Consider the following 22,674-nt stretch of genomic DNA (forward strand, 5'->3'; position numbering starts at 1 on the left):
GCAGGACGACTGGGAGCCATATCACAAGCTCAAGAGGTGTCTGTGCTCTTGTCAGGATGCTTTGGCATCGGTGTCCTTGTTGCAGATCTTCAACAGTTTCAGTGCGTTCTCCCCTTTGACTTATATTGTTCCAGGTTCACTGACATTTTCCAACTCTGTGGCTTGGTGCTTATCTACCAAGTGTCAGAAACTCTCGGCTGGCACACCTTCCCTGTAGTCTAGGAAGCAGGTCTTTGAAAGATGCCCCCTCTTCTAATAAAGTAACAAAGAGCGTGCTGTGGATGTGGCTCAATGATCCAGCATCTGCCTGGCATGGGGGGAGGGGCTCCATGCTCTGACACTTCAGTTTTGAATAGATGAGTAAATTCCCAAGTTTTGTGTTTGTGCACACACAGGGGTATTTTACACTGACAGGGCAGGGATTGTCTCTCCTAAGGCCTTTCTTTGGCTTATAAATGCCTGTTTTCTCCCTTAGTCTCAGTGCAGTTTTTTTCTCTGAAGCTATGCCCAAATTTCCTTTTTGTAAGGGTTTTAACGACATTAGAGTCCACCAAAATATCAAGGGCCCCCTTATATTTTCTTAATTATCTCTTTAAAGATCTCCAAGTGAGTTCACATTCCAAAGTACTGGAGGTTAACATTGGTGCATATATTTGATGGGAGGCATGGACACAACTCAGTCTACAATACCTGCCAAAATGCCCTCTTACTCACAAACATGCTTATCTTGAGTTGCTCAAAATAATGTCTCCAAAAAAGGTAAAAACTATGTTTTCCCCTCTAGAGACTGCCAAAGCTGTAAATGTGCTGACCCTGTTGGGGTCAATGTGTTAGTTCTGAGAGCTTTGTTTATACATGTTGAGATAAAATACAGTGTCATGTGCTCTTCCTTCCAACCGTAAAGAATTCCCATGATGTAATGGAGAGAAATCCTGAGGTGTAACTACACACAACTCGGTGAGGGAGGGAGGAGTGAGTCTACTCAGTGAGACAGTAAGCCCATCGATACAGTAAGACAGCATGCAGCACTCCGCCTCTCTAGTGATTCGGGTAGGTCAAGTATATAATGTGTGCTGGCCACGAGACCCTTGTACACGATGGGCAAGAATCTGCAAGCAGTGGCCACTAGATCCCCCGAAGGAGGCTTTACTTTCTTCAGGAAGCCAGTAGCTAATGGGAACCAACCTTAGGGCCTGTTGTGTCCATATTTTGCTTTCTCCTTCTCTTTCTTTGTTCCTAACATACTTTCCTGAGAAAAATCTTTCATCATGTATTACCCCCCCGAACTCATATACAGGTAAGGTAAAACACACAAAAATGTTATGTATGAAGATGGTGAGGTCATTAAAATTTGTAACCTGTAACAGCAAATGTTCTTACACATGGTGTTCAATGTAGGCTGATCTGAGAGGTGGGCTATGTGTCAGGTCTGTCCCTAAGTCTTCCACAAAATCCCTAGAGAACTGTGTTTACATTGTCATCTGTATGTGAAGCCAGTGACTCCTAACATGTATTTCCAGTCCTGCCCACCCTTTTGAATTCAAGCCTTCTATGTGCAGTTGGATATATCAAAAATGTCTGACCAAAGGGGAAGACTGAATGGTGGGCCCTATAGTACATTAATAAAAATTATTGTTTACACTGAGTTTCCATTTGAATGACTGCAAAACCACACAACTAGCTGTTCAACAACAGCCTGCAGGTTCCTCTTGGTTATCCCATCTACGATCACAATAAGCCCATAAGCAGATCTGGTGGGCTCTACTTCCGACATATGCTGATTCATCTATTTGCACTGATGTCATGCTGGTCTAGGTGAGCACTATCAGTTTAGATTTCTTCTCTCTCACGTACTCCCACACAACAGCAAGGGAAGGCCATTTATAACTGTGGATTCAGTCTTCTCATTTGCAAACCAAGATTCTATGTTTTTACAATGCACATCGTATAAAGCTGACTTCCTCCTGTTGTAGCCCAGGCACATCTAATCCTGTTCACCCCATGGCCAGTCTCACTCCATTCTCCTTTTGGATCTGGGTACATGATCAAAGGCAGCCGTCCAGTCCTAGGTTTCAGCACTCACTTCCCATCATCCTATGGGGCCTACTTCAGTTCGTCAGCCCACTGTGCATATATGACTGAACTCAGAAAGCACACCTTATGACCATCTGCTTTACTGTCTTCCTGCAGTTAGTGATGCTCCTGTTTCCTTACCCCTTAGCAGAATTTCCATCAGCCTCACGGGAATGCTGCTCCATGAGGGGAGGGACCATGACTGTCCTGTTCACTCCTGTCTCTGGCCTTCTGAAGGGGTGCAGGCTCAGGTGGCTAAGTGCTTTACTGGAGGCTAAGTGGCTGGCAACCAGTGCAGCTGTGAATCAGACTTAGGCTTTGTGATTGTGACGTTTACAGTCTTCATGGCTTCCTTTGTGTTGTGTCTTAGGCAACATGGCAGCCTGCTCTGCCACAGTAAACTTCCAAGCTTCCAGGAAATCCAGCCACATGATTTTCTCACTCATTCTTGTGCAGTTAATTATACGGATTAGTTGTTAACATCTACTGTTGTGTGACCTTGGGCCGTCTTACCAAGTGTGACTCAAGCTCTTATTCCTATAAGCAAGCACTTTCTACAATTACCTATTTCTGTCCTCAAAGGCTCTGGAGAGGTGGGTGGCACAACCATCCAGGTTGCAGTGTTGAGAATCACAGGCAGCTCGTGCAATCTGTTCCAGTGTCTGCTGACGAGAAAGCAGGACCCTAGCTCCCAGCTCACACACTGCACCTGTGTTCTAACAGGGGACCCGATGGAAAGTAAGCAACACACACACACACACACACACACACGAGTAAACAAAGAACACAAGTCATGTTCTTAAAACACAGAAGCAACTAGGCTTTAAGAGCACAATAGTTAGGTTGGATGTGGTGGCACAAGCCTTCAATCCCAGCATCTGAAGATGGATCTGTGAGTTCAGGACCAGTCTAGACTACATTGTGAGTTCAGGACCAGTCTAGACTACATTGTGAGTTCAGGACCAGTCTAGACTATGTTGTGAGTACTGGGCCATCCAGGGTACAGGGTGAGACCCTGTCTCAAAAGAAGAATTAACAAAAATGTAAAAACAAAACAAAAATACCTTAGTCATGCTGACGAATTTTCTCTGACGATGAGAAGAATGTGACAGCGTTGAAGGAGTTAACAGTACAATCACCCCACAGACAGAAAAGGCTTGGCTTAAAAATTCATATATACTGTAGACAACAGAATAAACTGGTGTAGCCAAACGGGATGTAGTAGCTGATGTACAAGTAAGTATGTAAAGATGTAGGAGAGGAGAGCAAGCTCTGTGCCCGAGCTTTGGAAGAAAGGCTAGAGGCCGACTGGCGGAAGTGATCAGAACCTTGGACAGCTCCAGCAGGCCTTTCGGCTCCCTCAAAGGACTCCATGGGATGCGACTGTGAAGACTGGTCCTCATCCCCTCTGCTTTTAGACACCTGTTAGTCACGCTGCTGGACATATAAAAGTCTGCTATGTGTAAAACCTACAATGACGGGATAATTTGTAAGCAGGTGTTCCTCCTGCAAAAATGGCTGGCTGGCATTTTTTTTTTCTGTTCTAGGACAGAAATTAAAAGGCAGTAAACAATAAAAATATATTTATATACAATTTAAATGCCAGGTGGTGTTATGAATCACTTCAGAGGAGGGCAGATTTAAGACGCACAGGCAGAGTGTGAGCTGCAGCATGCTAACTAGCAGTTCTCCTGATACCCCAATCACCTCTCTGTGTCTCCTGCAGGAGTGTGAGCTAGTGGTTCCTGACGTGCCCTGGTCGGATTCTGAGATACTGAGCAAGTTATACACCTTGACATTTGCTTTTAAATAATCCCAAGACACACGTGGACAACTTTTAACCGAACAGCCCTAAAATTGGTGAAAACGAAGTTTTAAAGTCTTTCCTATGATAGAACACTCTGCAAATACTTAGCTTTACTACCAAGCCAAGAATCCTTTCTTTTCTATCTGTGAAAATGAAGTAGGCTTTGTCAATTTGCTCTTGAAAAAAATATGATCACAAAACTCACTGTGACTATTCTTTAGCTTTACAAATTTTGTGGGGCTACCCTGCTTTCCACCCCCACAAAGGGCTGATTGAGGTGGCAAATTAATCCTCTACAGCGTGTAAAACAAGGTTCTGGGAAGCCCCAAGCCCTCTGGTAGAGCACAGGGAAGCTGTTGTGTTCAGTCCTTCATCTCCAGGGAATCAAAAGGAGCCACAATGCAGTCATCAGCATGTTTTCACTCAGCAAGACCCACACTTCCTATTTAGAGCACACAGCCATACCCCATTCTGCATTCTCACAAGGCGCCTTTTATTTATTTGTGTTTGTTATTATATGGTGCAAACCGACATGTTTGTGTGACTCCACTGGTGTGTACACACCCATTGAGAGGAAAAAAGAATGTCCATTGTAAACTTGTTAAAAGGAGAAAGGGACCCCCACTGTTTTCTCTTTGGCCAGACTTCTATGGAGAAAGGATTTTAACTCTTGGCACCCCAGAAGGGAATGGCTTCTTTGTGAATTTTACATTTTGCAATGGCTGAACATCTCAAATGCATCCTGACTGTTATAGGCTTAGAATCTGAGGTTTTGTGAGTTCCACAGCTTTCATCAGACAGTGAGCTATGGGGAAACTGCTAGTTCATTAATAGCTCAAGCCGTTCTTATAATGAAAAGTAACTCTGACCACAAAGAAACTTACAAGGACTTGATTTTGGAATAGTATTTTTGTGAAGTTTTTGGTTGGTTCTTTAATGGTTTTATTTCGGGAGTATAAACATGAACTATGTGATGTCTCTGGATAGTTTAGTTTTGAACATGCTTGTTCAGAAGAATAATGAAAATGAGCCCTCCACAACATGACCGTCAGATCATGGTGACTTTGTTAGTGATTCAGGTAGCTACATAGAGTCCAGTGCCCTCTATAACCCAGTTTTATCTGCTATAAAAATAGAACTAAAGCTAACTAGATACCAATATATCCTTGATCCTTCAAATTACCTTTGTACTTATGGCAAGAAAGCTAAAACTGAGTGGTCTTTGTGTGACAGCCACACTTTTAAGCAGAAGATACTATGAATGTCTCTTTCACATGAAGCACAGCACACTAGAGACATTGCACATCAAACAGAAAATAAAATATTCCTTTCTGTGTCAGACAGCATGAATATGGGAAATATGTCAGCACTGCTCTTATATGGAATTCTTAACTCCAGGTCTACCTGGGATGCAAACAGTTAAGTGGCCACATGTTCTTTCATCCGTTCTCACGGCCTTTCTAGGTTCCAAAGGACAGGGCTCGGGGACAACAGCAGTGCAGGAATGAAGAGGGAGGGTTCTCAAATTAATTAACTGGAAATGAGTCATGCCAATGTTTTGGAAAGGCAGAAGGGGAGAAAAGAGATTGGTAGAATTAATCACAGTGAGAAACTTACTTCAAGTGCCTGCCAGAGCTCAGAAATCCAATGAGGAGCAGAGAATCAAAGGGACGAAGCATACTTGCCATCTGAAAGGATGTACAGAATCAATCAAGGGTCCCAGTCTTTGCAGAGTAAGGGCTGTGCCCACAAAAAACGTTTATTACCCACTACAATAGTAAGCACAATGTATATGACTGAGTTCTATCCAGAGGGACAAAGGTGAGGCACACAGTAACACTTACTGCAAAGAAATAAAATGTTCACTTGTAGCTTACACACATTAACTCTAAAGGACTGGGAGGCTCCTGCATCTGTGCCCTAAATTTCCAATACTTGTGATTTCATACACTGCAGAGATGAGAGGTCCGTGAGATGGAATCTGAATGTGTTCAGATGGAGAGGGCATTCACTAAGGAAAAAACAGAAACAGCATCATAGACACAGCACATCTATTTACCAGAGCCATCAGACAAAAGAAAACTGCAGAGCCCTGCATACCCCATGCACACAGTGAACTGAGAAGATCCTTAAAGTACATATGCATCAGCACACAAACCACTGCAGTTACCTCTGTTCCTTAAAGGAAAGCCTAGTTCTGGTTAGGAACTTGTTTCTGCTCTGAATACATTTCAGCATCTTTTGTGTGTCATGCTCTGCATGAGTTGTAGTTTTAAGCCAATGGCGTCATAAAGCCTGACCAATAAGTCATTTGCAGTGCTATTCACCACTGTCGGTGACCGTGTCAGAAGGCAGCTTCTCTTGTCTTCCATGTTCCCTTCAAAAACCTCTAATTTCCAAGGTCACAGAGATGCAGGGACAGTTTTCTAGGAGGGACTGGGGATAGCTTACAGAGGATACTTACAGGTTGGGGGATGTCATTATTGGACTTCAGAATCAGTTTATCCCCACTCTTTTCAACTTCGAAACCCATTTTCTTCAGTAGGGACGAGTCTGCCAACCCCTGATCCTCCATCTTGGCAATAAAGTCTTGGTTTTGGCTGTTGCCTTCGGTGAGATTTCGCACAGCATACACTACCCACTGCTTCATAACTGGAGCCAGAGTAAAGGAATTTAACAGAAAACTTCCCTGTTTATATAACTTATGACTGTTAGAGGTAAACAGTGGAGGTGTACTGTTAGCTGCTCTGGGGGTAGAAAATGAAGACACACTCACAGAGAAAACAATTTTAAACGCTGTGAAAGTGCACATGTGCTGTGGGTCCAGCATGTGATTCAGTAACCAGTCCCAGAGAACGGCTTGCTGACTGTCTGATAAACACACACACACACACACACACACACACACACACACACACACACACAGAGGGACAAAGGCCCAGAGCAGCCACTATGAGGTTTATGAACACAGAAGTACATGTGCAGTATGTCGAGTCAGGAAAGGACAAGAGGAGCTCTGCAGACAAGTCAGAGGCGCTGGGAAAAAAAATCAGACAGGAAACTTGTTCTGTTTAAAGTGCAGTTATCGGTAAGAATGGTTTCCTAGGAGTCACCATGGAATTTCTCTCATTCAGTATTTCAAAGACAAAGCCTCAGCTGTGAAGGATTTGCTAGGTCCAGTGTGAAACACTCATGCTCTGAAAGCACATGACCCTCACTGGCTCCCCATACCCAGGCCCCCAAATGAAATGCCTTGCATGGTATCTCCACCTCTGATGGACGCTTAGGGTCACATCAATGCATTATTCATGATGACTTAGGTGCTAAGAGCTGTGTAATACTCATGAGAACTAAAAACTGCTACTATACAGCATACTGTAAGACAGACACTACTGAGAACAGCCTACCCCCCGCCCCGTTCAGAAGGAACCAAGTGAGCCTATGCTAATATAATATATTTTCAGAGAAATAGGCCTATATGCTCATGATCAATAGAGTCAGAACAATCAAATCTGCAGGGCTGGGAACCAAGCACAGTGGTCCAGTGTGCTTGCACAACATAGCATTCACTGGGTCCTGGCTTTGCTTCCCAGCACACAGAGAAGGAAGGATCCTTTTCCTGACAGTCACTAGATACACCCACTCAGGCAACTCCAGAGGCAGAACGGGTGCATGTGGCTCTAAAAGGAGTTGGATCAAGCTTCTGGTTCTGCCCTAGGCTTCTCTGGTTCTGAGACACTTCTAGATTTCCAATCAGAAATGAAATTCAAGAGAAGCTGTCAGAATTAATAAAGCTGGAGACTCTTCTTACAATAATTAAAAAAAAGAATCACAATGTTTCTCTCTAGGTTCACTAAGAACCTTACAGGAAAGTGAAATTTGAACCTATTTACTACAAAGACTCAAGTACTGAAGCACTAGTGTACTATATGATCTAGGGGCATCTGCAGGCTTTTCAAAGGCTGTGCTGTCTCTACTATCTGACCCTGGTGTATAGCCCTGTCAAGCCCTTCTATACCACCTCAGGCGAGCCTCTACCTAATTACGACCCTCTCTCTGGCTGGCCTCTCAGATCTTCAGCACAGGGCTGGGCTCCTGTTTGTGGGACAGAGCCTGGCACAGAGAGGATCCTACTTAGCAGTTTTGAATGAATGAATGAATGAACGAACGATCTATTGGTCTTTGAAGGTTTATCACTGAAACCACTTCAGGGTATCAATGGTTGAGTGTTTCCGAAGGCAAAGAACAGTCGCTGTGCTTGCCAGCGGATGTGGAGTCTGCTTATCTCTGCCTTGCCGGACACTGCTTTCACCTGGCAATCTGTCTGCCGTCTGTCATGATGGGGCCCCTGCTCCTTTATAAGGCTCTGCTTCTTTTCTGAAAACCGAACAAATTCCACAAATACTGAAATAAAACCTGGATTTGCATCCCCCGCCTTTCCACGGCCAGTGAGTCTCCACTCTGTTGTAGAAAATAAAAACAACATTTGTGGTGCCAGACACTCCCAACACAAGAAGTAATTTCTGGACAAATTATTTGCCAAGTTGACACTATCATTATACAAACTCATCTTTCACTTTTCATAGAGAAGAGGAAGTAGCAATTATGAGAAGGGATAAAGGAGCAAGTGTCTGTGGTGTAAACTTAATGCATATGGCTGGAGGTAGGGCTGGCTTACAGGTAGACTATCTGCTTTAAATGACAGAGGCAAGGCATTGTCTCCTGGAACTTTCTGGCTATTAAAGATAAGTGAACTTGAACAAATTTGAGGTTGCTAAGACTTTTCTAAGAGCACCTTGAAGGCCAAAGAGCAAAGGCATCATGTCGTTCCTAGAATCAGCAGTGAAAGTGTCAAGATGTGGAAGTGCAGGCAGTGCAGGCAGGGCTGGAGAGAACCAGTTACAGGAACACACTGTAACCAACACCTCAGCACTTGGGAAGTCAGAAGTAAATGACGAATTACCGACACCAGTTCCTGTAACTGAACTGCATTGTAGAGGTCAAAGAATGATTCTACGGAGTCGGTTCCCTTCATACACCTTACATTGCTTCTGGAGCTTGGGCTCAGGTGAAGCAAGTGCCTTTACCCCCATGAGACACCCTGCTGGCTTTCCTCCCCCCTTTTTATTGTGTTTGCACATGGGTACACATACATGATATATGTGTGTGGGAAGCATGTGTACCATGTTGCATATGTAAAGGCAAGCATTTCTGCAGAACACTCTGGTGTTGTGACTTAAGCCACAGTGAGCACAGGAACAGTTATTGTCATGCTACTGCTGTTCCAGGACGGGGGTGGGGGTGGGGAGTGGGTGAGGAGTAGGAGCTAAGAACACCCCATGGCTCCGGGCTCTGTGGAGTTATTCTTTCACGTCTATGTGGGTTCTGCGAGCAAACCCAGGTTGCCATGCTTGCAAGCAGCTTTATAACTAAGCAATGCCGTTAGCACCAACATTACTATTTCTTTATGGTGAAAGATTCAACTTCTTGAAACATAAGGTGCACTGCTGTTAACCAGTTACCCTACTGTGCAACAGCACCCAAAGGTCTTACTCCTATCTGACCAGAATTCAGTACTAAAACAGGACCAAAAAAAAAAAAAAAGTACTCTTTCAGAAGACTGGAACAGAAAAGAGAAACACTGTAAAACACAAGCTTAAGAGGCATCTGATCCTCAGCCCTGAGTCATGAATATGCATGGACTCCTTGTTAGTGTGGTGAAAGGCTGCAGCCTGAGTAGTCCCTGCAGACCTAGACAGCCTTAAGTGTCACAAGAAAGATTAAAACACGTCCCAGTTAATATTCACATTGCCCTCTTGTTCTCTCTGTAAAGGAACAGGGAATAAGAAAGAGTGGGGGAGAAAATTCAACATCTTCTAAAGTCTCTAATCCTACCAACACTTGAAGTCTTTTATTGTATGCTTAGCTCCTGAGAGAGCGCTCCTACTGTTTCCATAGCTACTACAAATAGAAGGCATGAGCCTGTTTGTCGCAAAACTGCCATGAAAGGGCCGCAATCAGCACCGCAGCTCTTCTGCACAACACTCTGGTATTGTGACCCGGGCCACAGAGACCACAGGCAGTGAGCACAAATGCTGCTGCTGCTGCTGCTACACCAGGAAGGGGCGGGCACCGAGCAGCTGGGCACTCTGCAGGTCCACGCTTAAGCCTAAAGCTGTGAACAGCTTAGGTGGCTCATATTAGTAGGGCAGAAAATTGTAGGTAAAACTTCAAACAACTTAGTACCAAGCAGCAGACTTATGGACAAGTCAACTTTAAATATAGTCAACAAAAATGCTATTTGATTAGACAGACTTGTGGCTACGGGCTATAGGCATTTACTGTGCTGCTCCTCACACGCTGTATTGCGGCCTTGGATATGCAAGGAACCAATAAAGAAGAAGCTGTTGAAAGCATGGATTTGGAAATGTACATTTCATTGATACAATTTAAATGTCAAAGCTTTTTACATTAATTTTAGGATATACCTGTACTTCATATAATATCTGTTTATGAATATCACGTAATAGTTCATCTTTACCTACACAGTATGTTGAAAAGCTGTTAGACAGTGAGTCAGTGAGGAATTTTCATGCACACAGCCTTGCAGGGGCTACTGTGACAGCGCAGACAGCAGGATGGCGATGGCACTGTGAGAAGGGAGTCAGTGACAGACAAGCCTCCGTCAAGGGCCTTTATGAACTCGCTGTGAAGGCGTTTTCTGGGGACTAGAGCGAACAAGAAACACCTGTATCACAATAACTGACATCCTGTCAAACTGCAAACTGAGGCTTTGGACCACAGCAAGCAGTCCCCTTATAAAACTGTTCTGGAAATGATCTACATTACTAAAAACAAGTGTGCTTATTTCTTCCTACAAGACAGGCGGAACACGAGTAACAGACCAGGAACAAGGTGTGCTCAGTGGGGAAATTCCTTCCACAAAGCCATAGGTTTCTCTGCACAGGCCAACCATTCCTAGACATCGGGAGATATTTCTGTTGCTTTCGTTATAAAGTATATTTATATTACTGTTAACTTTTATCATTCTTTGGTTACCAACACTCATTCACTACATCACTACATACTCCTGTCATTCAGAAAGTGCAGATGAAGGCTTCGTGGGGACAGATCCTCCAGAGTTCCTTGCTTGGTGCCCGAAAACAGTGTATGCAAGAAGCTCCACAATCTGCCCACACTAGCCCCAACACTGCTCTAAACTGCCGGATGATCTGGTATTGAATGTTCTTCTGCAGTTTGTATTTTAATACAAGGGAACATCTGTGCTCCAAGTTTCAGTGAGTACTTCATGTTCTGTTTCATGGCTTGCATCCTGTTGTCTTAATGTCATCTAACAAATCACAGCTCAAGTCATGTGAGCATACCTGCCAACTTACTAATTAACGGCTGTCAGTGCGAAAAGTGGCAAAACGTGAAAACAAATAGAAGAGGGTGGGAAAAATCACCATATTTGTGAATTATAGGTAGCAATCTGAAGAATACAGAATGTGTTCTTAATACTTGCTACAAATAGCAGGTAGCTTTTGCCTATGTAGAGGAGAAAGGCACCTCAGAACTATCACTCCTTAGAGGTTAGGCTCTTTTCCTGTCCTCTCCAGCCACAAGGGAGACAGAAAGAAATTTCTCAGAGATGTGATAGTGTAGAGCTGGGACTGCCTGAACAGCACTGTCATAGGAGACCTGCTCCTCTGTGCACAGCCTATACTGGTACTTACTTTTCCTAGAGTGACCTTTAAAGATGAGGTGACATCCTGTTTCAAGGGTTCCTCCTCAAAGCCCACACATCTCCCCACCTTATGAAAGCTCTCACTTCCTGATAGCATCTGTGGGCAGGGTGGGGAGCCAGGCCACATACCGCCCCCTGTCTGGACCCTGGCTAGGTTCCGGGCTTTCTCCTTCAATCCCAGATGCACACCATCCAGCATTCAAGATGAGAGAGAAAACGTACTGTAGGCCCATCCAGCTGGCAGTGAAGTCATGGGAAGATGACATTCTCCTGCCAGGCAGGATCATATGCACAGCCCACTCCAAATGCTTCTGTGGCGAGCAAGGGCTGTGCTCGCAGGTACCTTGTCTTCACAGGGTTTTGGTGGTGAAGGATCTTAGAGCACTGAGACTAATTTTGTACATTACATATTCTGGAATCCTTTTTACTGCCCACTTCAAAGCAGAGTGTGGTACAAAACAGGCACAGTCTGGCATCCCTATCACACTCCAGGTTTCAGGATCAGAAACAACCAATACCACTTCTAACCCAGACCACACCAAAGGGCTTTGGGGCCACAAGTGGTTCCATTTGTATTTGGGGCAGCACTCTGACGTCACTTCTGAAACTAAAGGGGCTGCTGCATGCAGCACACTGAGAAGTGTCCAGCACGTGCACTGAACACGGGGCAGACGAACAGTGCTCTGGAGCCCACTGGGAGCGTTTTCCTCCCTGTGCTCCCTCACTCTTGGAAAGTGTGTGCTGCTTACCCGACAGACTCCGGCTTTACCTGAGCTGTGGCCTTTGGTATGCAGAGCTTCAGAGATTGAACTATTTAGCCACAGACAGCATGCTCGGGGTCTGTGTCAGGTTTGGGCTGTGAGATGTTAAGGGACATGTGCAGATTTACAACACAAGCGCAGCCACCTTCATCCTTGTTGTGGGAACACATGGAGAGAACATTAGGCTTCTAAACAATGCCCAGGATTTCAGTAATACCCAGGTTTCTAGTAACAGTGCCATGGCTGAGCTTTACTGCCCGAAAGAACTCAGACAGTGCAGAAACACAGTAAGGCCCCTGTGCTAGATGAAGAGATGTTTATAAAATACACAGAACTCTGGAGTAGAAGAGACATCAGAAAAGTTGCTGTATCTGAATCCATTCAGAGAATGCTACTGTACTGGCAAGGCTTTGTAAGAAGAATTCTTCAGTGTCTTTGCATAGAACAGGAGAGGTAGTAATAAAAAACAACAGCAGCAGACTCACCTTCATGGTGGTGCATGACTGTAGCTGTTTTAAGTACTTCCTAACCCTATGACTGTCTTCATCCTACTGAAGAGGTCAGTAACCTGTCCCATATCCTGCAATAAAGAGTGGTGAAGCCAGACATGGCAAAGTGGCTGTGGCACTCACCTCAAATGTGTAGGCCAGAGTTTCTACACATGTCACGGGGATTGCATCCCCAGATGCTTTCCCCCGGCACCCTGGGTTTCATGCCCTGCCTAGACATTAAAGAAGGGAAGAATGACCGAGTCTGAGACTTGAAACAGGTTTCTTTCACTTCAAAACAATCTCAACGGACAACACCAACCTGCAGTTAGCATTCAGATCAATTTACAGAGAATGCAGTTAGCATTCTCTGTAAAATACTTTTAGAGCCAGCTAATAAGCTACTGTTCAAGATGAAATGCAGAAACGGAGTAGATACTTTTTCTAGTAAATTATCCCATCTAAATTATAGGAGATTAGTGTTGGTCTAGCACTAATGACATTTCAGAACTAATAAAGTATAGCCAAGGGTCAAAAACAGTTCTAAGCTAGGAGGGATTAAATAAAGAACACAAACAGCAAAGAGCTTCTGGTGGATTTGAGAGAAGACAAGACACAGCAGGTAGCGACAAGCCAGAAAAATCCCATCCTGTGAATGCTGGGAGCCTGGGCATCTGGCACCCACTGTCCTTGGTGATATTAGTAGTCCCCTGGGGGAAGGGGGGTCTGGTCATGAGTCACATGACCATGCTGATGCGTCGCTTCTGGCCCTTTCCCTCCCAAAAGCCTCCAGGAAGTTAGCAGTCAGCAGTGGAGTGAGCCTGAAGACTTAAAAGGATGAGGCAGAGAGGTGTCTGAATACATAATTAGGAGGAGGTGGCTGGAGAGCTGCACCGTCTCTCTGCATGGGAACCTATAAGCTGCTTCCCTATCAGGGAGGGGCTCGGCTGCATCTCTTTAACCATATTAGAGCAGCCTACAACAGAAGTTTATGATTGGAAAGTAAGAGCCAGTAAGCATCTCAGACTATTTTAAAGTTGCAGTGGTGGCACTACGCTTCTAAAGTTCTTGGATATTATATGTCTCTTAGTATGAGATATTTTGCTCTTGTGGGGGAATTACAGGTACAGCTGCCGCATTCTGTTCCTCCAAGTTCTCACTACAGTCAAACACGATTCACACTGCTGTTACCACCTCTGTGCACAGCTCAGTGGTATTAAATACGACTGTGTTAGACCCATCTCTATGACTCTGTGTGTGTGCTCGCGCACGCGCACCTGTGGACGTCAGGGAATAGTGCTGGTTGCTTATTCATTTCTAATCTTATTATTATATATTTTATTGAGACAGGACCTTTCTCTGAATCTGAGGAGTGTCATTTCAGCTAGATTTGTGCGGGTGCAGCAGGCACCTTGCCCACAGAGGCATCTTCCCCACCCTCTACAATCTTTGATGCTGTAAGACTGAAACTTTAAGCCCATTAAGCAGCAATGTTCTTTCTCTCCCAAGCTGCTAGCAAACACCTTTCTACTTTCTATCTCCATGATTTCAACTATTCTAAGTACCTCTCACTTGGAGGCTGCAACAACTCGTGTTTTGGGGACTGACTTAATTTTGTGGCCTCAGGGTTCATTTATGTCATACCAGGTGAAGCATCTGGGGAAAATAAAGGATGCACTGCATTCTGCACACAGAGTAGATATAGTTGGTGTAGCTGCCATTTAAATTCTCTGTGCTCTCTCATTTTCTGACAGAGTGTTCTTCCTACCACTCAGAGTCAGGTTCTGAAATAGACAACCGTTAAGAAAACACTTTTTTTTCTTTAGAATTGTCAGTTCTTGATTCACATACTTTAATGTGCTTTGGTAAATAAATATTTATATTCATTTGTAACATTTTTAATTAAAAACTTTTCAAATTTATCTTGGCATGTGTGGGTGCATGCATGACACAGTATGTGTGTGTGGAGGTCAGAGGACAACTTGTTGGAGTTGGGTCTTTCCATATACCAAAGGAGTCTCAGTGAATAAACTCTGGCCTTCAAGTTTGGTGGCAAGTGGCTTTACCCTTGCAGACACTTTATATTTTGTGTCTTTTCTTGTGTTGAATTTTTGTTACATTATATCTTGTCCTTCACTGCCTTTTGTAGTCCGTTGGTTTCAGAGTACATTATGTGGGATGTAAGCCACCAGGGTTCTCAGTAATGATTTGCTTACTCATTTTTTTTTAATCCATGATTTTAACCATTTTTGTTTTGGAATCTTGTCTCTTATAGACAGCATAACCGGACCATATTTCACCTACTGAGTTAAATACTCTTTTGACAAGAGAATCTATTCATATTTAAGTAATTATGAATAAGGAAGGCTTTACTTATATCATTTTACTGTTTCCTGTAAGATTTATAACTTTCTTAGCCATTGTTTCTTTTGTGTATAGCTCTTTTTTTTTATGGTAAAAAATTGAATCCCTTTTATTTCTCTGTGTGTTTTATACCTTTTTAGATTTGTGGGTATGATTTTAACATTCTAAGGTAAAATAGTGATTTATAGTTGTTTAAGTTAAGTGATATACTTTTAAAAAACTGTTCTTTTACAACTGCAACTGACTCAATTTTACTATTATTTGGTTAATGCTAAAGAAAAAAAAATCCTCCCACATTGTATGGCCCTCAGTACACTAGTAAGTAATTCTCTTAAGTGTCTTAAATGACATAGAAAACAAAATGTAACACTGTAACCCACTGTCATGCTGCTGGTTTTGAGACCTGAAAGCTTTACATTTATCAGTTAATTTCTTCATAGTGTGCTGGCTATTTGTTTGCTTGTTGTCATCAACCCAACACAAACCAGGCTCATGTGGGAAGAGGGAATTTCAACTGAGACGGTGCCTCTGTAAGACTGGCCTGTGGGTAAGTCTGTGTGACATTTTCTTGACTGATGTGGGAGGGTCCAGGCCACTGAGGGCAGGTGCTATTCTTAGACAGGTAGTCTGAGTTGGGCAAGCAATGAGGAGCTAGCCAGTGAGCTTTCCCCCATAGCTCCTGCTTCAGTTTCTGTCTGGGCTTCCTTCAAAACTGGGCCATGACTGGAAGCATAAGCAAAACACACTTTCCTCCCAGTGCTGCTTTTGGTCACAGGTTTTACCAAGTGACGGAAGTGAACCTGAACACTTTGTTTCCAGGTTCCATCTAAAAGCACCTTTAAGTTCATACCACAGGTCCACAAGGCGAGGCAATGAAGAAAAGCTCCTTTAGTCCATTTCTCTGGGAATATTTTAATTTCTCATGCTTTGAAGACTGACAAGGTACTTTTGGATGGTAGGGCTATAATCTCCTCTTGCCCCTCCCCACAATGAGCTCATCATCTCAAGAATATCTTTGAAGATTTCTGATAATAAATATTAAATAATTTTTGTTGATTGCTCTTATAGGTGACAAGACTTCCTTCTGCTACCTCTAAAAGTCTCCTTTGTTTTTAAAAACTGCTATTAAAATACATCTAAGCATGAATCTACTAGAACTTGTTCTTTGTGCTTGGGTGTAGTCTGTCTGTACATATATATGCACACTCAGAAGCCAGCGCCAGCACCTTACTGAACCTGGAGTTTGCAGATTCAGCTATAACGGCCAGCTAGCATACACCAGGAATCCTCTGGTCTTTGTCTCCTAGTAAAGGATTTGTAGGCAGCTGGGATTTTACATGGGACTGAGGATCTGAGCTCGGGCCCTCAAGCTTGAACCGAAGGACATTATATTGAAAAGGTTAACGAGTTTCTTAGATGTTCTTTTCTTTCTCATCCAACATGGCAAGTGTTCAGCCATTATTTCATTATTTATCCTCTCAGCCCCCTCTGCTGCCACACTGCAGCCCTATTGGTCAGCTCGGTCTGTCTCCCTCACCCCGATGTTCTCTGCCTACCTTCCTTTCCCAACTGTGAAGTCTAAGGGCTTGGCTTCTGTGATTTGCCTCAAGAAATTAATGAATGCCAGCTCAATTAGATCTAAGAGAATGTTCAACCCTTTACAGGACTGAACAAAACAATTTTTCTCTTTTAATGCATTAGCCCTAGAAAAACAACTATACAGAGAATGCAACACTTCCTGTTAAGAATGATGACCTTAAAAATAAAGCGGCAGTGAGTTACTATTTAACAGTTTTGAATGGCCGTGGTTCCTCAATGTGTTGTCCAGAGCCCCCTGTTCCTGCTAAAGTCAGTTTAGACAAAAATCCTGGCAATTACTCAGCGTTACCTAGAACATGTTTCTCTATGGCAATCAGCTACCCAATCTCTGAAGTATCTTAGTAACTATATATTACTCATGGCAATGGTATCTGAGAATAGCAATTTTAATGTTATTCATTTCCTAAACATATCCAGTCAGCTTTGTTTGAAATTCAGGAAGCTAATGCAGAAAGAGAACACAAATCGTAACTCCAGGAGAACTGACACCTAAGCATTACTGCTCTTATGAGGCAAAGCGTGACAGGAACTTTCTGTGCTGTGTCCATCAGCAGCCACACTCCTCTCGCTGCTTCTGTAGCTTGTCTGGAGGCAGATCTTCACCTCAGGGATGACTACAAATCAGGGAACTGCCCAAGTTGCCCAAGTGGGATGGCTGCACCTGCAACACTGCTTTTGTGAAGCCACATGGCGAAAGGTGTAGTGAACCACATCACACAGGAACCAGAGAATGGCTCTTCAGAGGCAGTGACTGAAGGCAGCCATTGTATGGGGTATTTCAGCCTCGCAACTTTTGTTATGTTGGCTATAAAAGTTATAAAGTACAAGGCTGAGACTTACAAACTTGCTCTACTACACCATGTTCTAAATTTAAAATGCCCCTGAAGATAACTAAGATGAATTCCTTAGGCATGGACTTCCAATTTTGTTCTTTAAAACAGACTTAAGTAATTTTAGGAACAGGAGTAGGAGTTACATAGTATCAAAGCCCAGACAGCTTTGCACTTGGTGGATACAGGAGCCAAGCAAGGGGCTCTCCTACATCACTCACACAATGCTTCCTCCACAGATAGAACTGTGCCCTCAGATAATTTCCACTGCTGGGGAGGTGTAAGGAAGGTGAGAAGCTGTCGTCTATAGACTAAGCATGCTTCCTAACAACTGATGGACTGGCATTTGACAGAAGTGAGAATCGGCCCCGGGACCCTTTGGTGAGGAGAAGCCAGGTATAAAAGCTGGGTTCACTCCTGCACCCCAGAGAAAGGGTTGGCAGGCAAAGCAAGAAGGCACCTATTGTGCCTCTATGCACAACACCCACTGTGGCTCCACAGACAGGCCAGGACGCACAGTCTGCACACTACAGAAACCGATGAGTGACCTGAACAGTGCAAGACAATAAGGGCTCCACACGAAAAGATAAAACCGAGACGAACGCAGCGTTGGAACATCACACAGACTGTATGGACTCATGTTAAATGAGTTTGATCACTTGCTAAAACAACTGAGAAATGAGAGGTGGCCTCCTTTTCTGAAAAAGCGCACACGTCAGCATGTCTGTGTCCTCTGGATTCTAAGTTCCTGTTCTGGGTGCAGTGAGACCAACAGGAGCTCTGTGCAATGCACGGCTTACTTTCCATCTGCATGGCAGTAGCATGCAACCTTGTCAGGGGGGCTGAAGGCAGAGGGTACACACTGAGGGTCACCAGTGCGCTCCCAGACACAGGCCCAGTTTCCGCTCATTGTCTTCCCATAAGGAGCCTCTGTGTTCTCACCTTCTATGTGGGCACTCACTAGCTTTTGGTAGACAGAAAAGTTTGATTTATGTATTATTTCTTCACAGTAGACTAGGGAAAGAGAATTTACACTTTTTGTTAGTATGTGGCACTGGCTGGTCTGAAAACCACATTATAGATCAGGTCAGACCCAGACTCAGTGATCTACTTGCCTTTGCCTCCCAAAAGGGTATGCCACCATGCCCAGTGAGAGCTTATACCTTTAATAAAAACTGATTTGTGGGAAAAAAATTAGAGGTTTAAAGAAAAACAGTACTATTAAGATTCTGGTTTTAATGTCAGGTCAACAATAGAACAGGGGCTGTGCGCTGGTCAGCTGCTTACTACTTACTGCAAACAGTCATAAGAGTGCTTCTCCAGAGCAGAAACACGCACCCTAGCAACAAGACTTCCTAGTCACTAGCAGTGTCCCTAGAGATGTCCCCTGAGGCTGGGTGCAGTGAAACATGGAAGCAGGAAGGCATGTGAGATTATCCACTCACTGGTGAGCACGTCCACAGCTTCCTGCTGCAGGGTTCTGGACAGCCTTTACAAACCCAGCCTGTGGACTTACCCTTCAATTGCCTCTCTCTGATGCTGTCTGGTCACTGTTACTAGCTGGGTTCCTCACAAAGACCCATAACAGAAAAAAGCATTCCACTGTTTATTTGAATTTTCAAATTTACCAAGATAGGGCTGCAGTGGTTAGGTCTAATTGTCTAGAGCCACCTGGGGGGCTAGCCCTGATGCATGCCAGGAAGGGATTACCTTGATTAGGTTAATTGAGGTAGGTGGCTTCAGTCCCTGGCTAGACTGCAGACTAAGTTCAGAAAGGAAGCCGAGCAGGAGCACGCATGGCTTTCTGCTTGCTGACTGGGTGCAAGGTGACAGCTGTTTGAAGCTCCCATTGCCTTGACCTCCTCACCATGTCATACTGTACTTTGAACTGTGAGCTAAAAGCAGACCTTCTCTTCAGTTGCTGTTGTCAGGGCATTTCATCACAGCCATGGGGAAGAACTAAATAACTGGAAAATGGTTCCAGTTTCCCAAAACAGGGTTCCAAAATGCACAAAAGACTAGTTAAAAACTGTTAAGTTCTACAGAAACCAACCCTGCACACACAGGTTTTCTCACCTTCTAAAAAAAAAGGCTTCTCTCGAATATTAGTTCAGATTTACAAACAGAAAGATGCTTTGAACACATTCTGGTCATAGGCCCTGGGGTCCATTGATTCCAGGCTGAGGGACACACTTCAGGATACAGGACCACAAAGACACCTGGGATGGCTTTTCTAGGTCAACTGATGAAGGTGAACTGTTTAGAGATCATGACAGTAAACTGATCAGAGGGTGATGATGGAACAATCCCTGGAGAAAGAAGACCTATGTAACTCAAGTCTTAAAGTGACAGGGCTGGAAGTACATCCCAAGATGGCTACCAACTAGCACCAACTATCACTCTGGATCAGACAGCACAGCAAGTTTTACCAAGTGATTACTATGAACTACATGCTTGTCATCAGGATTAACACTGCACCCATCTCTTCCTCAAGAAAACACCATTAAAATAAGCCCAGCATACACGCAGAGAGAGGGCTCTCTGTGGGAACATAGACGTTTTAATCAGGATGAAAGATTTTAATCAGGATTCCATGGAGTCAGACAGACCTGGGCTTGCCCCTGGCCCCAACACACATGAAGTGGGAAGTTCTGACTGCAACCTCAACTTTCCTGATCTGTAAAACTGAAACAATCATTCCCAAGTCTTAAGCAAACCGCACAGGACAATGGATAGGCAGGATGTGGCAAATGGAAAACACTCGGTAAATGATTAGAATGTTTTAGTGTGAGGTGCAATAGACTCTGACACCTACAGTGTGCACACGGATCACTTTCCCATGTATGTACCTATATACTCCTCATTAATATTTAGAGCATGGCTAGTACCTCAGAAGTCCCATGTGGCCTCTAACATATTCATGTCTAAAGCTCTAACAACCACTCTTTTGCCTACTACCAATTGGGAGCACTCGCTACTGAAGAAAGACTGAAACATTATTTGCTTTACTGACTTTGGACTGGTGTAATATGGCCCCAATTGGGAGTGTGGTATCTTGTTTAGGGATCACCATCTCCCTCAGTATAGCAACCACATCCCCCCATGACTCCTCCTGGGACTCTACAATCGTGCTCACAGTGCAGGCTATGACTCCCCTTGAATTAACACTGCTGAATGGTGCAGTAGAAAAGCCTAGGGTATTCTGCAGTCCCCATCTTACTCCCCATTAGCAGGGGGCCCCTTCTCTTTGAATGAAGGGCCATGGCAATATTTCTACACTTTCCACTTTGCTCTGGGCGTCAGTCTGAAGAATTAGCACTTATTACAGCAACTGCAGATGAAAGTTTGACTTTCTCATACTGACTAAGACATAGTAATCTATGTACAAAAGAATACTTATTTGTTAAGGAGCCATGTGGGGTCATTCAGGATGCTTCATAAACATGATGATATTTCAGTCTCTATAACCCAGGAGGAAGCAGTAGGGACTCAGAGAGTTAGTGAGGGACCTGGGTATGAAGAAGTGATAGAAAGCAAGTCCACGTCTGTTTGGACCTGGAGCAGACACACCTGCCACTATGCCATGTTTCCTCAGCACAGAATTACATGTTACTATTTCTATAAAGGCTTATATTTCTCCATGTAATTTCTCCATGTAACACATATATCTATGTATATATAAACAAATGTAGTCTTTCAACACAGGGGGAGGGATTTAGATATGGAGATAAATAGAGGGAGGGAAAAATCATAAAATACACACAACAACCCAGCTTAGGCTCTTATTCTACCCCGTCCCCACCCAATCCCCCCAATAAAAACAATGTATGAAAAAAACCCACATCAAGGACTACCGATCAAAACATAGATCAAAAAAGAACGAAAAGAAAAACATTTCAAATAAAGTTCAGCTGTTTCTATTTGGGAACAACAACAAAAAAAAAATCCCACTTGCCACAATAAACTGACAAATGAGAAATTGACTCTGCGGTAGTGGAGCTGGAATTTTCCGATGGCACCAGCTACTCTGTCATTACTGTGGGTGACCCAAGAGGGAGTGGGGGCGATGAACAGCTGGGAGCTGGCTGGGCTCACATCCCTGACCCAGGAGTACCCCTGTGCAACCCTGTAGGGTTAGGCTTCCCTCTGGGCCATGGCTTTCCCCTGGCAGTGGAAATCCCTGTTGGTTGTAGAAGCTGTTTCCAAGTAGAATAAAAAATCTTCCTGCCTCAGCCCAACCCCAACCCAGCCCTGTTATGCCAGCCTGATCTTCCCATCTGCAGGTGACTACAGAAGCAGAGTCTTTTACTGTGATGTCTACTGATCTCATAGAAAAGAAGGACATCTTCAACTATCTCAGGCCCCACCAAAATACTTGGAAAATAATACTTGGAAAATGTTCAAGGACACTATAGCCAGTTTATCCAGGGGGAAGAAAATGGTGGTATACATCCAAATAGTGATTCCCCCCTCAGACAGACAAACAGACAGACACACACACACACACACACACAGAGGGGGAGGGAGCGAGGAAGGAAGGAAGTGGCAGAGAGGGAGAGGAATGCAGAAGGGGAGAGAGGGAGGTATCTAAAGCTTGATTAAAAGCTTGATTAGGGTGACTGGAAGAAAAGGGTTAAACAAAACATTCAAAATATTGCCAAACCTAGGCTAAAGATTCACTAACTATTAAAAAACCCTTGGGAATGTGTTTATTTTTCTTGACTGCTCTGATCTTCTATTGGTCTGCCTCCTGATTAATAAAAATAAATATATGTAAGAATTAAGACATGGTAAGACTTTACATAGGAAGAATTAAAAAGGAAGCACAGCCAGGCAGAGAGATGGTGCATGCCTTTAATCCCAGCACTCAGGAGGCAGAGGCAGGTGCGTCTCTGAGTCAGAGGCCAGCCTGGTCTACAGATGCAAGTTCCAGGATAGCCAGGGCTACACCTGGAGAACCCTGTCTTAAAAAACAAAACGAGGAGAGAGAGGAGAGAGAGGAGAG

General features: G+C 43.9%; 1 protein-coding gene across 1 annotated transcript in view; it reads right to left on the minus strand.

The window, feature by feature from the left end:
* Positions 1–5,605: 5,605 nt before the first annotated feature.
* The window catches only part of ATXN10 (ataxin 10), a 111,985-nt gene continuing 94,916 nt past the window's right edge, over positions 5,606–22,674 (minus strand). The window contains exons 11-12 of the mRNA XM_080938990.1: positions 6,345–6,532; positions 5,606–5,891 (exon numbers count right to left, since the gene is read on the minus strand). Coding sequence (XP_080795116.1) covers positions 5,889–5,891; positions 6,345–6,532 — 191 coding nt within the window. The 3' untranslated portion in view covers positions 5,606–5,888. The remainder of the gene's footprint in view (positions 5,892–6,344; positions 6,533–22,674) is intronic.

This window comes from Micromys minutus, assembly GCF_963924665.1.
Source record: "Micromys minutus genome assembly, chromosome: 27".
Classification (NCBI taxonomy): Eukaryota; Metazoa; Chordata; class Mammalia; order Rodentia; family Muridae; genus Micromys; species Micromys minutus.